We start from the raw sequence: 18649 nt of genomic DNA, 5'->3' as shown, positions 1-18649 counted from the left end.
CTCATAGACGTCACGTTACGATGTAACATATTAAGAGTTTTTCAGATAACTCTAAAAAACATGCTTACCAAACTATCAGCTTCACTCCAAATCACAAAATTCAACACAATATTCCTCCTCTGTATATATTTTACTGGTAAACAACTCCTCCAACTCAGGAGGCATACAATTAGCCGCCCACTCCTTTCGGTTTGAAAAATGTCCCTCCACAACAGCACAATGTTGAAATTATCAACAAAGGCTTAGAGCGCCCTCTTGCGGTTTGGTGTGAAAATAACATGTGAAGTGATATACAGTATCAGTACTAAATATTTAAATCTCAATGATATAAAATTGTATTATTCATTTCACTTATAAGAATAAGTCGCACCCCCGGGGAAACAATGAAAAAACCCTAACCCTAACTTATAGTTCGGAAAACACTGTACTTGCAAATTTCGCAAAGAAGACATTACGTATCATGGCGGTAGATCGGCGATGCATGAACATTTGAAGAGAACTTTAGACGAAACAGAGACCGACTTACATCTGTAAAATTTAAATAATGTTAAAGCCAATGTGTTTTTTTATGACCTGCATTGTACATTTTATGTGCGTATATTTCTCTACAAAAGAGAGCTTGAGCATTAAAGGTTATGGCTTTATGGCTTCATGTCTCTACTGAGCGTGCACAGTCTCTAAGTGGTTTTGCATTTTTATTCAATTTTTGTAAGAACCCGGGGTATGTTCAATAAAAGATTCATTTTTACTTGTACCCATTGTTCTTGTGTTTATTATCATACGCCACATAACTAAATCAACCTTATGTTAAATGTAAAAAAACCTTAATAATCCCCCAAATATTCGTATAAATTTTTCAATAGTCGGTGACTAATTGACAATCAAAATAGTCGTTAGTTGCAGCCCTACTGCACAAAAGGTTTCCCATGAGGAATAATTTCTGATTTTTTACTCCATGCCAAAAAACATTGAACAACAATACACTTTTATAATCGGTGAAAGTCAAACGTATAGTCCGGGGTCCAGGAGCTCATTCAATTGACCTTTTGCTAAATGTCACATGACGCACCCTTTCACAATAAAGGGTGCTATCTTCCGAAACATATTGATCGATTCCATTTTACATGTTTACGATCAACTCTCGGATCCTTTAAATGTGAAAAAAAATCGCCGCTTTTAGATTCAAAATATGTAACTATTTCAACGAAAAGAGATTAAAAATATATATTGGTAAGTACTTTTTTCAGATAGTGCCATTAAGTCAGAATTGAAACCTTATTTTTAGATGCGACTGAATGGCAACCAGTTCCCGGTTTCTCCTGCGCAATGCCCGACAATAGCTGAGATGGGCTCCAGCACCCCGCGACTCTACTGAGGATAAGCGGTGTCAATGAATCAGACCTTAAATTAGGTAATTTTTTTCCTGACACGGTGGGATTTTTTGAGGTATCTGTGTTAAGTTAATTAGTATTTTTAAGTTACAGATATAACGCACGCTCTTAATTTCTGATTAAGTATCGTTATAACATTTTGTTTAACTTTTTCTCACCCCAAACTAAGTATTGTAAGAGACAAACGTTGAATATGTGCAGCCATGATTAAAATCATTTATTGTCAACACAAACTTTTAACACATCAAAACATATAATTGACACATTTCTCATTTAATACCTGATTCATCGTCAGATACACCAAAGACTTCTTTCCCCCTTTGTATATTTTGTAGTTATTCATATTTTTCCTTTTTGCCATTATTTAACATTAGTCTCTGGTACTGTGACTAGTAATGATGATATAAAATCGGATGTCTTTTCACATATTATCTATATCACTGGTAGTTCAGTGGTTGGGATACAACGCTCTTACCGCTGCGACCCGGTTGTCAATTCCCGTTGCATCCAATCATTTGCAATTGTGGTCAATTATTGCACAAATATGGTCATATAACATAGTAAATCTTGTGTATTATGGACAGCCAATTTTTGAGTTCCTTATTACGTATTAATAAAATGCGCGTAATGCACGAATGGATACAGCATGTCAGCTCTCTTCACGTGAGGTAAATGTTACATAAAGTAAATGCTGATTTTTTTTTTTACCAACGAATATTTAAAACAAGTATATAAAAACATGTTTATGTGATAGTTCACATCCATTCATCCATCCATTGTCTGCACCGCTTATCCTCAGTAGGGTCGCGGGGGTGCTGGAGCTCATCCCAGCTATCTCTGGGCAGTGGGCAGGGGACAACCTAAAGTGGTTGCCAGCCAGTCGCAGGGCACAGAGAGATGGACAACTCACTCGCTCATTCACACCTAGGGACAATTGGACCGGCGAATTAACCTGACATGCATGTTTTTGGAATGTGGGAGGAAACTGGAGTGCCCGGAGGAAACCAACGCAAGCACGGGGAGAACATTCAAACTCCACACAGAAAGTTCGATCTCATGACCTCAGAACTATGTCGCACACGTGCTAACCACTGTGCCGCCGTGCTGCCCATGGTTCACATATTTTTGCTTATTATTAAAATCAACACATATATACATATATATATATATATATATATATATATATATATATATATATATATATATATATATATATATATATATATATATATATATATATATATATATATATATATATATATATATATATATATATATATATATATATATATATATATATATATATATAATGAATAACATTTTTTTACTACTAGGAGGTGCTAAATTAAAGGCATTGACCCTTTGCGTAATACATTCCTGAGTTTGTTCATTTTTTAGTTTGTTTTTTTAGTTTGTTAGCAAAAGGTCAATTGTGAAGTGCGCCATGGGACAGCGAAGGGCAGCTTTCCCCCTTGGACCTTACCTTTACTTGATGCCCCTTTTTGAACGTAACCAGAATTCATCAGACAGTCTGCACAGGCCTTGATCGAGAGGGGAATACAGTACCTTGCATACCTGCGGGGCCAAAATCTTGCCTAGTGAGGAAGATGGCATGGTCGTGGTAGTCAGCGTGATCGGGATCGGCGCGCTGCTGCGTGTTTGCCCAACGGCAAACTTGCTCCAGGCTGCGAGACGGGTTACCACGCTCGATCAGGTTGATCGACTGCACCCGTGTGACAACAAAACGAAGGTTAGGTCACGATAAATCCATAAAACAAAGACAAAGGTTTCCAATAGTACACCATAGGCTTGGCTGCACACCCAGTATTTCAATCTCCAGCTGCCGCCCTGCCTCATCCCTGTTAGACCACCATAAATTATGGTCTACAGAGAACACATGATTAAAAGAGGGTTTGTTTTTTAGTTTCATTCAATTCAATCATTTAAAAATGGCATAAAAGGGAAAAAACAGGTTTCTACTGCCTGGATTTGGCCTATAACTGGTTGTTTTTGGAACGTAACCCTTGTGATAAACAAGCGTTCATAAAGCTCATAAGAAATATTTAAGAAAATATCCAAAACAAAACATTTCACAATAGGTTCATCCTATTTTGTAACAATGTCAATAAAGGTATATTCTATATTCTATTATATTCTATTCTATTTCAAAAGCAAGAACCTATGAAGTTTTGAGCTGATGCTAGCAATATGAATTAATGAATGAATAAATAAATGAATAAATGAAATGAACGATTGGCCTTAATTGTTATTATACAATAACACATATGGGGGGCTGCAAATAAAGTAAAACAAATTAAAAAGATGAAAACGTGCAAAAGTATATAACGTGAACAAAAAAACAACAACTAATATCAGTGTCCATTTCACCACTGAAAAGTGATGGGTCCCGGGGACTCGCATGCTAAAAAATCTATGGGTCCCAACAGAGATCTATGGGTCCCCAAAATTTAGTGTTATCGGGGTTGAAATTGTAAATCGGCGACAAATATATAATATAAATCTATGTATTCATTCAGTTTTAATCATCACAATTAATTGGTAATACAAGGCAGTTATCACCTCAGATTTTTCAGTTCACAAAAATATTGTACATTATACAAAATAATATTGCTGAAATATTAGTCTATATATTCATGCAGTTTTAATCACTTCAGATTTTTAAGTTCATATATTCTTTGTGGTTTGCTGTCCCACCACAGTTGTAATGCCTTCTTAATGTCCAATTGCAGCAACGGAATTTCCATAGCTAATTTGTGGTTTTCATGTCGTTGAGCCGATCCAATGTGCTTTTCTGAAAGTTCGTATTGCGAAATGATTTATGCAATCCAGTTTTTTTTTGTCACGCTTGGTGCACGCATCACAGAACATGTAGCCTCCATTATCATCCTCCTCATACCGTAACCAGGAATATAATAGAGTCCATTTTGGCAGAAAAGTCCTTTTCTTGTTAGGAGTATTCTTTTGTTTATTATCTTTCGTCGAATCGTCCGCTTCAAAACACGTGTTTTCCTTGCCTTCGCGGTCTGCTGAAGAATTTCTCAGCTGTTTTTTTCGTGCCGGAATTATTGCCGTTGTTACCACTTTCTGTATTGTGTTTCGACTTATTATCGACACTGAAGAAATTATCATTTTTTTTGTTGATTTGCACCTAATACCAACTGTTTTTTCGGAGGCATACTTCTCTTTCACTCGACAACAACCAAAACAATGACGTCATCTCGAAGCAACGAGATCTCGTTTGTCGAGATCGGCGCTAGACCAAAACGACAATGGCGGATCTGCCTGACAAAAAGTTTGGAGTGCGGTAAATCTTTCTTTAAAAAAAAAGTAATGGGGTAATAATGACAATTTGGTGTCAAAAAAGTTGCGCCCCGGGGACGCAAGTTGATTTGACACAATGCGTCCCCAGCAAAAATGATGCGTCTAGAACGCAGGGACGCGAGCAAACAAGAACACTATAATATTTTAAAGCTGTCACGGTTGCCATTGCGCCGAATTGGCCCCGCCTGTGTGGTGCCAGCTGCGGCCCATTCACAGATTGGCTTTCCGCCTTTTTAAGCTCAGTGCGCTCTCTCTTAATTGGGGAGTCCGTCAACGAACCTCTGCCCCGCAAGACGTGGGTTCTGACTCGGTCCTGTTTTCCTGTTGGTATTTCCAGTCCGGTATTGTTCCCGTTTATTTTTGTTCTGTTTAATATCGGTTTCCAGTTTCGTTCCCATCGAGTTTGTCCTGTTTATTTTCGATATCCTGTCTCATTATCAAACCTGTCTGTCCCGTCCTGTCCGGTATTGACCCCATCAACTCGGGCAATTGGAATCGATCTCGTCGTTCTCTGGCTTCCTGTCTTTCCACGCCAGACTGCTTTCTAGTGACCCCCCCATTTCCCGTAAAATAAAAGGCTTGTGTGAGAACGTCACGCATTTGGGTCCTGATCCAGTTCTGGTTCCTGACAAAAGCCACATTGTGTAATATTTGACCACTAGATGGCACTGTGTTGCCAGGTACAAGCGAGGGCCAGTGCCCCTGTGTACATTGTGGCGACTTGGGAACAGACAAACATGGCGGGGGCCTAATTGGCGATCCCACTGTGTAAAAGAAATACAAATTTCTCAACGGATGATTTTTTCCCCCAAAAAATTAACGTATTCTAATTCTTGTATTTTTGCATGGTATTCAATGTTTTTTAAACAGTATTGAATATTTGTTTTACCACTAGGAGGCACTAATTATTATACAATGCCCCTTTGATGATACATGCTAAGTATGTGCATATTCACAATGGCAGTTGTACAGTTCATTGTGCTCATGGACACTCATGGACAAAGTACTGCACAACTGCCACTGTGAATATACATATATAGATTATATATCATGAATACATACGATACACATTTTTTTGTGGTCTTACCTGTCGATAGCCAACCATAATCATGCGCACCAGGACGATGTTGATGTTGGTTCCCAAAGATTCGTCGTGGTAGATTTCATCAACCTGGATGTACAAAAACGCCCATATGTTTTATTTCTTTGTTGATACCGCATCCAACCTTGCTTGCAATGCTGGATGAAGAGGTTATCATTCAACAAACATGTCTCTTCCCTCACTGTTACCGTTTCTATTCTTTCATTTTCATTCGAGATGAGGATTTGCACTCTGTGACCTTCAGCAGTTCGAAAAAAGGTGAAAAATGAAATTCACAAACATATTTTTTTTACTTGGGCACAGAAAGTACAGAGTTCCTTCCTACAATTATGCAAATACGTTGCAAAATATTCCATACGCCGGGGGACAGATTTAGACTCAAAGTTATCCCATCTGGCTTGTTTTCTCTAGAGCTGTTAAGTCCTTGAAGGAACGCAACAATTTCAAAATAGCGAATCCCATTAACACAACATGTTAAGTTAGCTCCGAAACAAAAATTGATTGTTGTGAACAGCGATTGTATACCGCTCATTTTTGCTTGGAGGTTGGCGATGGTAGCTTTTTGCCTGTGTTTGCCGCATCGAGGATGCAGTGGGTTTTTGGGTTTGGTTCGCCCCACGGTTGGCGCTTGTTGGCTACCCACCTTGTGATGTTTTGCCAGCTAGCCTAGCCTAGCCTAGCTAGCTGTCAGTGCCGGTTTCGCCATGTAACTTGGTTTATTCCAAGTCAGCTTCATGTTTCTCGGTGTAGCAGTCGCTGCTTTTTGTTGTTGTTACCCGGTTACCCTGAATGCTCACTGCATGTTTTTTGATCGGCTAGCCTGGCGTTAACGTCAGTTTTGACGTGTTCCTTTATTTCCGGCCGGCTTCGCATTTGCCGTCTCAGCCTTTGTCGATTTTCATTGTTGGTTCCCGGTTAGCCTAGCTGCTCACTGTATATTTTATAGTCGGCCAGCCTTGCGTCAGCTGCCTTTCGATAATTGTTCCTGGTTATTTCCCGTTAGCCACACACAGTGTTGTCTGTTCTTTTGTTTGTTTGTAATCATGTATCATGCCTTAGCCGCTTTCTCACGGAAAGCTTGAGCTCATCATAAATAGACCACATACAGCTAACCGAAGATGTTACTAAGAAGCGCTTGGCTGCAGATTTATCCACCAGCTTTAATAGAATGCCGGTTACACGCGAGCTAAAGACCGAGCCGTTGTAAACAATTTTGTACTCATTCTGGAAACAGGCTCAACGAACAAACCTGCAGCTGACATGGGGCAGGAAGATGCACAATCCAGAAACAAATCCAAAAGCTTTTACACCACAATATCCCAAATGGGCTAGCTATGGTCCCTCTGTCACGTAGATCTGTGGTTGATCCATAGTTCGCCTTTGGGAGTCCACCAGGAAGCAAACTTGGCACCACGTTTTAGGAAGCTCACAGCTTCCCGCTTTGGGACCAAACTGTCAATATTGTCAAATGGACAGAACACCTTTGCGACCAATGTTCCCTGTAATCTTCCACGGGTCTGAGCGTTCACAAAAAGTCTGTGCGCGTCACTCCAAATAACGACGAGCAAACAAGTATTATCAAACATGTCTAAAACCAGAATCAAGGTACACTATTACTATTACTTTTGACTAGTACTATTGGAAAGGTCGTACAGCCCACAAATGACAGTTATTTTAAAGACTTACATGAAATTTCCATTCCTTAAAAAGTAACATAATACTAACATTTTGGGGGATATTTTAGTCGGCTGTACAATACAGAACTGTATTTGATCACACTTTTTAGTGGAAGTTCAATGTTGGCATCAAGATTGACTTGATATACTGTATTTGGAAATTATTCGAATAGAACACAATACTGATCAATCAGACCCCCCAAAAAACTGTATTCTCTCTCTTTTTTTCTTGACTTTTTCTTCTTCTTTCCCTGGTTTTGTTCTTTTAAAATTTTTCCCCTTTCTTTTATTTTTTTTCTCATTTTGCTTATTTTTTCATAGCTTTTTAAACAAAATTATTGCTTTTTCTCTTTTGTTCTCCATTTTCTCGTTTTCTTTTATATAATTTTTTCTGAGATTTTTACTTCTTTTCTTGCCTTTTCCTTTCTTTCATACTTTTCTCTTCTCTCTTTTTTCTTTTTTCCTACTTTTGTTCTTTTTTCTTAGCTTTTCACTTCTTTTTCATTCGGGTATTTCTTTATTTTTTCCTTACTTCCCCCTTTTGAAGTCATTTTGTGCATAAATTATTAATTTATGGAATAAAGCAACCAAAACAATCTGAAGTGCTGTTTTGGAGCCAAAAGAGCTGGCCCTTCCTAGTGAGCCGAGCCGAAAGAGCCCACTGTCAAAAAAACCCTACTGACTTGACTTAACTTCGGGCACCTTCGACATTTACTTCAAAATGAAGCATTTAAAACACACTGCCAAGGGAACCTGTGTAGTTTTAACCTGCATGCACTGTAATTTTGATGAATTTGCTACTGAATTCGCAAATTCGAGGCCTGTTTTTATGCGCTGGATAGATTTACTTGTGCCCGAGCGCAGTTTAGAGCCAGCATTGCTTGCGACCTAGGCAAGCGTGCTGCAAGGGAGGGCTGAAACAGTGTTGTTTGGCCAGCTGACCAGCCGTGTTTACTTTTGGCTGGGTTCACGTTTGTTGCCGTCGCTGATTTTCAATGACGTTTCCCAATTAGCCTGGCTGCTCATTGCATGTTTTTGGTCAGCAAGCCTCGTTTTTCCACCGAGCCTGTGCCTGTTGGCAGCACTCCGTTACTGCAACAGAACGCCTAGGTATTCTCCAGAAAAACTACCAAAACTTTTCTTAAAACATTTGTAACCCCTTTGACTAATTAACACAGGTCGGGATGACAGACAATACATGCTGTTTTCAAAATGCATTATCGAAGAAAATAATTGTAATGTACTGATGAAATACATTTCATGCAAAAATCATATTTGCTCACGTTTTGCATGTTTAAGAATTTGAGATTACTTTAAAAGGCGGGCTAACGGAAGGCTTGCCTGACCCAGAAAGGTGTCGGGTGCTGCAAGCATTATGACACAGGGGTATGCGCGACACGCACTGCCAGGGTCTCTGCCTCCCGTTGTGACCTTAACGAGTTTTATTTTCAACAAAAGGTCGCTCTCACCACATTACCCTGCAAAGCTAACGAGCTAAACTGGGGGCTGACTTTGGGACTTTGTTGAGTTCCTTAACGTAACTCAGAGCATTCCCATATATTCTAGACCAGGGGTCAGCAAATTTTTGGTGTGGAGTGCCACTTTCAAATTTCCTTGTAAATCAGCTTTCCACACCAAGATTAATGACTCGCACAACATTTTTTATATCCAACTGAGCTGTCATTTTACACTAGTCCAAATACACAAATAAACATTGAAATCGTATAACTGACCTATTTATCTAGCACTATTCTGGTTCATCAATAAACTAAAGAATGAATGTGAGCAACGCGTGGAAAGGCCTGTAGACATCCATGACTTAAACTTTTGACCACAAGAATCAACCATTCTTCATCAACAATGAACTACAATAAAAAAAAACAAGTGATATGGACAGCTACCATACTATTCACCATAGAAAATATGAAATTGAAACACACTTTCTGCCAGCCCCTCCTCTTGACGTTCAACACTTCTGGCTGACATGGGAATGTGTTTTATTCTTGTATTTGTTAGGCAGGCCACCAAGTAAAACCTCCGAGCTCGAAAAGAACGCTTATCTAATATATTCGCAATAAGTAAAAGATTTTCCGTGCTTTGGTATGCAGTGAGCAACGGGGTTTTTAGCAGTGACAATAGTTTTCAGGGTCTGTGTTTGTTTGCCGTACCTGGACACAGCGCTTTTTAATGTCTCCGCCTTGTCAGACTCGTCCTTGAATTCATGTTCATGATTCGTTACGCATTGACGTTTAACACTTGATGTGAGAGGTACAACGCTCTTGAGGCATAATGCACAAACAGCACGGTCATTTTTTGCACAAAGCCCCAGTCATTTGCCCACGGTGGCTCAAAAGAACGACATTTTTTCCCTGGAGGAGTCGTCATGATTCATTCATTTATCGCGAGCCTCTGTTTCGTTGGCTGGGTTTAAACACGGATCTCTCCTCCTCTCCTCGGCGCCGCGCAGACACACACTCACAAACGGAGCAGAGGAGTGGCGCGGCCGTAAAGCCTCTAAACATCATGGCGCCCAACTGAAAATGTGTAAATTTCAGGTGAACGGCTTTGAAAAAAAAATTATTATTATTTCCCCGTGCGATCGCGTGCCACTGGTTAACTCCTCGCGGGCCACTGCTGGCACGCGTGTCATAGGTTGCCAACCCCTTTTCTAGACTATAAGTAGCACCAGCCAAAAAATGCATTATTAAGAAGGAAAAAACATGTATAATTAGCACTCGGAGTATAAGTCGCATTTTTGGGGAAAATGTATTTGATACGATCCAACACCAGAAACATACAGGTCACTTTTAAAGGAAATTTTCATCTTCTGTGTTAATGTCATTGTAACGGTAAACGGTAAAAAATCTGCCACTTCCGTATTGCATTATTGCCTCCGCTTTCTGCTTTTGATTGAATAATGTACTATTCTGCAGTTTGAAATCTACGGAATGATTTTCATTTTGGTGCCATTTTTGTTCAATTCTTTTATAAATTAGATATACCTTTTGAGCAAGTAGAACATATTTACTTTGGCTAAATGGCGCTTTATCTTCTGAACGTTCGTGTTCGGATTAGTAAGAAAAAGTAGTGTCATTTCACCAAAGTAAATTATTTCACCTGGCTGATAAGTGATCTCTATCCATACCTTCGTTTTCTGCACTGCGCATCCTCAGTTGGGTCGTGTGCATGCTGGAGCCCATCCCAGCTATCTTCGGGCAGTGGGCAGGGGACACCTGGAACTGGTTTCCAGCCAATCACAGGGCACACAAAGACCAACAACAACAACTCACTCGCTCATTCACACATAGGGACAATTTGGACCGGCCAAACAACATGAAATCCATGTTTTTTGAATGTGGGAGGAAACCAGAGTGCCTGGAGGAAACAGACGCACGAGGAGAAAATGCAGGCTGCAGTAGCTGGAATAGAACCTTGGATATGCTCACCGTGGGGCTGCGAACTAACCACCCAGCCGCTGTGCCGATCAGTGATTATTGTTTGCGCGTTATTGTTTAAACACAAAACAAACTCAAGAGGGTTGGGTGCCACCAGGCTTTGTTTGCCCAAGACACCCCACGGAAAGCAGTGTCCTCGACAACCTTGGCAGTTAAGGGATCCATGAACCATGGAAAACGTTAAGAATGTTTGTGTCATGTTTCCACTCCTATCACCAGACCACTTTCCATTATCAAACATCTTTTGAGGAGTGCCAAAAAGCCACACGCGGATCTAGAGCCTCTGTAGCTTACCCCTGAACTTGGGGGTTATGTATGTATTTTGACCCATGGTTTCAAAAGCTACTAGTTAATGTTTGTTTAGTTATAACAGGGGGGCCAATCGACAGCATTATTTCTTACAATCAGGGATGTTCCATCACACTTTACACAGGCCAATACAGGTCTATAGAATCAACTCATGAGTTGTCAATGATACGAGATATTGACATGACTGGGGTAAAAATCCAATCCTAACAGCATACAAACAAATTTGCAGTGTTTGAAATGACGTCTGCCCGGATGCCCGGGGCGTGCATCTTTTACGTCTGACGTAAAACTTACAAAACGTCTCTGCCCGGGTGGCCAACAACTTTTTCAAGAAAAAAAAAAGTCTTTTTTTTTTTTAACAAGTAAACGTTTTATTCTGAAATCTTGATTCGTTTTGGAAATTTCTGAATTTCGGTTCGTTTGGCAGTTTGCATACTCGGGAGCCAATCAGAAGCCTGCATCGAATAACTTCGTGCTTCCGGACGTTCCCGAGCGTTATAAGGTCGCACTTTTGCATATCATTTTCCAAAGTAGACGCACAGACAAAACAATAAAAATGGAGAAGTGATTAGGAATTGTTAAGATTAGTCAATTTAATAGCAATTTTACTCGTGGTATTGCTTTAAGACGTTTTCCATTGTGTGACGTCATTACGCACGCACCATTTTTCGTTTTGCTAATTGTTGATCGCCATGTTGTATTACATGGAGCCATGTTGTTGTTTGCTTGCTGTTGATGAATAAATATGCTTAAAAGCTGAACCACAATGTCCTGCTTATCTTCTCACGCATGAGGAAACTGCACACTCTGACATGTCCTTACCAGGAATCAAGCAAAAACCTCAGCCCCAGAAGAAAGATTCAAAAGAAACTAACAAAATTTATGACTCCACAAAACTTAAACGTACATTAAAAGCATCGAGGAAAGAGGAGTTCTGGTAGCTTGTAGTAGACGATGCAACGCAAATATTGCATGAATGAAGGTGAGTAAATACAGGTAGATCTGATGTCAGATGGAAAACAGCAATGTCATATACATGCAATGAATGTTATGAGTAGATTTATACTACACTTAATTTTAAAGTGTTGTTCTGTTATATATTCTGATTATCAATCCTTAATACTTTGCAACAAAGTTTTTTTTCAGAGTTGTCTGCCCTGCTGTACGGTAACTTTTTGTCATGAGTTTCAGACACTGGCATTTGTTAAAGAAACCTTTACATCCCAAATAGAGGTACATCTAGTCGCCAAGGCATTCTCCATGAAAACTACCAAAACTTTGCTTCAAACACTTGTAACCTCTTTGACTAATTAACATAGTTCGGGATAACAGACAGTACATTAACATTTCCATGCAGTCGTAGCACCAGTGTCTCCAAAATGAGCAAGAAGAAAATATTTACTTTGGCGAAATGACGCTTTATCTTTTGAACGTTCGTGTCCAGATTAGTACGAAAAAGTAGTGTCATTTCGCCAAAGTATATTATTTCCACTTGCTTATAAGTGATTTTGTATTATTCAATGAGCAAATAATGTACTCATTAAATAAATTACTTTCTACATTTTGGATCAGACCCTCAGCAATCTTGCATTAATATGTATCACTTTTCAAGCTCTGTCATAGTAGATTGTTAGTTAAATCCAAACAATTAAAATTGACTTCCTTAAGAACCATTCCCAGGTCACAATGATGTTGGTTTCCTTCCATCCATCCGTCCATCCATTATCTGCATCGCTTATCCTCAGTAGGGCTCTGGGGGTCCTGGAGCCCATCCCAGCTATCTTCGGGCAGTGGGCTCATTCACACCTAGGGACAATTTGAACCGGCCAATCAACCTAACATGCATGTTTGTGGAATGTGGGAGGAAACCGGAGTGCCCGGAGGAAACCCACGCAAGCACGGAGAGAACATGCAATATCCACACAGGAGGCTCGATTTCATGACCTCAGAAGTGTGCTGCACACGCGCTAACCACTGCGCCGCGTGCTGCCTGTTGGTTTCCTATTTTTCAAAAATTTTAAATATCTTAAAATCACTTTATATTGTTTACTACTGATAGTTATTTTATCATATTGTTGACAGTTTTTTTTGTTGCACTTCAACTCTAAGATAAATCAGTTGCAACTACCTGTCTGTTCTACTCTATTCAACTGACTAGAATACTGCTCAGAACATTTACATTTTTTGGACTTATTTTACTTCTATTTAAAGTAATGGAAATAGTTACTTTCCGTGTTTACTATTTCTACTTTGATTATACTGATTACATTTTGGAAGAAGTGAGTAGATATAGCTAATTACTTTTTTAAAGTAACGTGCCCAACACTGCATGAAGGTTACTCTTTTTGACTACAAAATTGTGAATAAAGGTGAAAGATTTTCATGCCTGTTTGTAAAACGTTTCAGCTTGACTAAAAAGTACGAAATTTGCTGCTGAGCGTTACATCAATTTCATTCCATCATTCGCCTTCCACTCAATCAGAAGATTGAGAAATCATTGCTGTGTTCCTCCGCTCACCCAGCTTATATGGCAAAGCGACGCAAGCGTTAAAAGAGACGTTTCTATTTAGAGGGACCCAGATGGAAAATTACTTTTCACGTGCATCGGACACGGCTCAGCGATTGTCGGTCAAACCCTGAGGCCAGGAGCGTTTATCGACGAACAACTGGACGGGCTTTTCGACGGGCATTAACATCTGCATGCAGTCGTCGCACCAGTGTCTGAAACTGATGACAAAAAGTAACCGGACACCAGGGCAGACGACTCTGAAAAGTTGTTAAATATTATTACATTAAATATTATAAATCTACTTATAACATTCATTCCATGTATATGACATCGCTGTTTTCCATCTGCCATGAGTATGTACCTGTATTTACTCATTTTCATTCATGCAATGTTTGCGTTGCGTCGTCTGCTACAAGCCATGTGAAATCCTCTTTCCACGATGCTTTTAATGTCTGTTTACGTTTTGTAGCGTCATAAATTTTGTTATGTTTTGGCTTGGTTCCTACCCACCCATCCATTTTTTTGTGTTCTCTGTGCATCTACTTTGGAAAATGATATGCAAATGCACGACCATATAACGCTCGGGAAAGTCCGGAAGCAGTTATTCGATGCAGGCTTCGGTCTGGCTGGCGAGTATGCAAATTGTCAAACGAACCGAAATTCCGAAATTTCCAAACCGAACGAAGATTTTGAAATCGGAATAAAGCAAACGTTTGCTTTGAAAAAATAAGAGACGTTGTGTAAGTTGAACGCCCGACGTAAAAAATGCATGCCCCGGGCGTCTGGGCAGACGTTATTTCAGACACTGGTTGCACCCAATAAAAAACACCCATATCTGCCTTTATAGAAAGATGACGAGCACCATGGACTAGTTGGACTAGGCACTCAATGGATTGGAAAATGTCTTCAGGGTGTGTACACCTTTTTCATCACCTGATTCAAGCACTGTTTGAGAACATTCAAAGCCAATTGTCTAATTTCTCCAGTACTATTAAATCATCTGGAGGGACAATAGCATGACCAATTTGGGTGCCGAGGTGCTTAACTTGTTTGGGTGTTTGGGCATTTGGGTTGGCCATGCTCAATGTTTTTGTGTTTTTTGCTACTTTTTCATATATTATTATTTATTTTTTTTTTGTGTAATGTGTTTGTCTTGCTGTCAGTCATCCCTCTTGAGGGATATGACCAGGGTAGATAGAAAGACCATTAAATCAAAAAATCTGGTGTGAATCATGTTTTTTGCGCATACCACAAATATATCAGCGATTCACATATGCAATTGTTGATGTTGCATGTGTATTCATCAAGATATATGATTTGTAGATTTCGAGTAAATCGCAAATATCACTAGCAGATGGTAGATGACCATTTATAACAAAAACATTTTTAATCCTGATTGGAAAAAAAATGCTAAAGGTACAAGTAAAAGCAAGCAAAATAATTTGCTGGATGAGAAAGTGCGCTTGTTGTTAGTATAAATTGTTTTCTTTTACCAGAAGAACAAGTTAAATTAGATTAAAAGTAGATCATTTAGACTCATGATAAGTAGATTGGTGGGTTTTTTTGGACACAGAGCACAGCAGAGACTAATATACTAATATACAATGGGTTAACACAGGGGTCAGAAACATATGGCTCACAAACCATAGATGGCTCTTTTTATGAATACATATGGCTCGGAAATAAAAAAAGACTTGTGCAAGAATTGTTACATCCTTTTTGCTGAGCTGGTTGTCATGAACAGGGTTTAGAGACATCACTGGTTATAAAATGGTTCAGTCCAGTATATATAGGACACAATTTTAACCACAGTTTACAGTAAGATTGTCAGACCGGCAGACACCATTTTAGCGGTAAATCCTTTATATTAAAGCACATTAAATAGTTAAGGTTCACTCTTGAGATACTTTATGATGAAAACTCACAAAACCAACTTGAACAAAAAACAAATATTTTACCCAGAAGGTCTAGCAAAGCACGTAGAGCAATTTGATTGGGTGACGGGTTGTATTGGGCTGAGCTATACAGAACAGCGCTCACGAGTTCTCCTTAGCCCAGCGCCGTCTGCACTGAATGTAAATAGGTCGGTATTCTCGTTTGCAGTATTTTGTGACATTTTTTCATGAGAATTTTGTTAACAGCGAGAGGCAGTCAAATTCTAAGTCCTATATTTATATTGATATGTGACACAGGCTCTGGCATTATTTTTTCCTGGATTGCATGTGTGTCGGTTTTGTTGAATTTTGTCTTAAAATATATGATGTGGCTCTCAAGAAAAACTCTATCTATATTCATCTGTTTTTATGAGGAAGTGGGTGACCGGTTGTATTGGGCTGAGCTATACAGAACAGCGCTCACGAGTTCTCCTTAGCCCAGCGCCGTCTGCACTGAATGTAAATAGGTCGGTATCCTCATTTGCAGTATTTTGTGACATTTTTTCATGAGAATTTTGTTAACAGCGAGAGGCAGTCAAATTCTAAGTGCTATACTTATATTGATATGTGACACAGGCTCTGGCATTATTTTTTCTTGGATTGCATGTTTGTCGGTTTTGCTGAATTTTGTCTTAAAACATATGATGTTGCTCTCAAGAAAAACTCTATCTTTATTCATCTGTTTTTATGAGAAAGTTTGAAAAATATTTCATTTACAATGCCACAGCTGTTTTTCATGAAAATTGAATGTCGGTCAAAATAATGTTTCTCGGTTAGGCAAAGTGATTTTCAAGTTGTCCTTAACATTAAGAACAAATGAATGGTGGGCTAGAAAATGCTGAAGTTTGAGATCTGTTTTCATTTTTCTCCCCACCCATCCAACTGCAAGTTCCTGCTATGTTCTCAGGGGCCCACGCGCACTGACATAATTGAAAAGCCACATGGACTCGGGCCAGGAATCTTGCGGCAAATGAGAGAAACAGCTGTGGGCTGCAGGTATCAATAATAATAATAATATTAATAATTAAATATATATTTATTCATTTTCAGGCATAAAATGTTCTGTTTATGATAAAAAGATTACATGTTTACATTTTAAAGACATGCGTGACATGGCTAGCTCACACTGCTAACCATTAGCCCACTCGTGTTGAGTCAAGAGATACCGTACAGCAGGCATGTCCATAGTCTGATAAATTCAATAATATGAGTCCGACCATGCAGTAATGTTGACGGCAGTACAAAATAAATGTGTAAAAAAAAAAGAAAAATCACCGTTTCTCCAGATGATGGCAGTAGCCCTTTGGCCACCTTGCCCAATCCATTTCCAACATCGCAAGTGTAATATAGGAGAAGGAAAGTTTACTTCAAGGGCTGCCGCTCCCAGGACTAGTGGAAATTGGAGTTTTTTAGCGAAATGCGAAACAACTGCGTCTGCCAAGGGACTGTGGCTGTTTTCAAAGAAAATAGTATCAAGAGCCAAACGAAATATGCTAACTACAAAAAGCTAACTGGAAACCAACACTGTGAAAAGTTGAAGCAACTGGAAGCTGTTTTAATGGCACAGCAGCACTTTTTCACCAGATCCTGCAAGTCAAATGAAAATGCTACAAAGGCGAGCTACGAGGTTGCGACGCTGATCGCCAGGCACTGCAAATCTTTCATGAAGGGTGAATTTATTAAAGGAATGCCCGGCTGAATAGTTGGCCCTCACACAATTTTATCTTACCAAATAGGGCCTGCTTTCTGAAAAGTTTTCACACTCCTGCAGTAAAGTATCGGTAAATACCAATCCTTTACTAATTAAATGTTTTTTTTTATTTTTTTATGAACAGTTTATTTTATGGCTGGAAAGACAGACAAAGACAGACAGACAGACAGACAGACAGACAGACAGACAGACAGACAGACAGACAGACAGACAGACAGACAGCCGTGTCTAAAACTCATGACAAAAAGTTACTGGACACCAGGGCAGCAAACTATGAAAAGTTGCCTGCCCAGCCAGAAAGTTGCCTGCCCCATTGAAACAGAATTGGACAACTAATCGCAAAAAAAAAAACGTTGTTGCAAAGTTTTAGGAATTGATAATCAGAATATATAACAGAAAAACACTTTAAAATTAAGTTTATTAAAAATCTACTTATAACATTCATTCTATGCATATGACATCGCTGTTTTCATCTGCCATCAGTATGTACCTGTATTTACTCATCTTCATTCATGCAATGTTTGCGTTGTGTCATCTACAAGCCACGTGAACTCCTCTTTCCACGAAGCTTTTAATGTACGTTTACATTTTTAGCGTCATTAATTTTGTTAGCTTCTTTTGAATATTTCTTCTGGGGCTGAGGTTTTGGCTTGATTACTAACCACTTCTCCATTTTTCTTGTGTTTTCTGTGCGTTTACTGTGGAAAATGATATGCAAATTCTCGACCTTATAATGCTCGGGAAAGTCCGGAAGCACGAAGTTATTCGATGCAGGCTTCTGATTGGCTGCCGAGTATGGAAATTACCAAACAAACCGAAATAGAAATTCCGAAAATTCCAAACCGAACGAAGATTTCGAAATCGGAATAAAGCAACCGTTGATTTGATTTAAAAAAAATAAATAAAAAAATAAAAAACTGAAATATATGTATTTTTCTCCTGAAAAAGTTGTCGGCCACCCGGGCGGAGACGTTTTGTAAGTTGTCCGCCCGACGTAAAAGGCCAGTCTTTTTCTATCTGATGTTTATTCCTGTTCTACCAGTGAATGAAGCATACAAGTTTTCTGGGAATTACAAAAGCTCTTGTTGTTCTTCAACAGTGAGTCCAAACCCTGTGACAAACCGTACCTCGACATAATAACGATTGTATTGAGTGAACGAACTCAGTAGCTTATGCTTTTTGTGTGAAAATTTCCTTTTGAATAGCTGACCAATAGGGCC

General features: G+C 39.2%; 1 protein-coding gene across 1 annotated transcript in view; it reads right to left on the bottom strand.

The window, feature by feature from the left end:
• The window catches only part of adamts14 (ADAM metallopeptidase with thrombospondin type 1 motif, 14), a 123363-nt gene that overhangs the window by 58991 nt on the left and 45723 nt on the right, over window positions 1-18649 (bottom strand). Inside the window, exons 5-6 of the mRNA XM_088323446.1 lie at window positions 5821-5904; window positions 2958-3114 (exon numbers count right to left, since the gene is read on the bottom strand). Coding sequence (XP_088179572.1) covers window positions 2958-3114; window positions 5821-5904 — 241 coding nt within the window. The remainder of the gene's footprint in view (window positions 1-2957; window positions 3115-5820; window positions 5905-18649) is intronic.

This window comes from Urocampus carinirostris, chromosome 19 (genome assembly GCF_059441175.1).
Source record: "Urocampus carinirostris isolate Australia breed hairy pipefish chromosome 19, RoL_Ucar_1.0, whole genome shotgun sequence".
Lineage (NCBI taxonomy): Eukaryota > Metazoa > Chordata > Actinopteri > Syngnathiformes > Syngnathidae > Urocampus > Urocampus carinirostris.
Note: the sequence above shows the minus strand (reverse complement) of the source record. Positions and strands in the feature narration are given on the sequence as shown.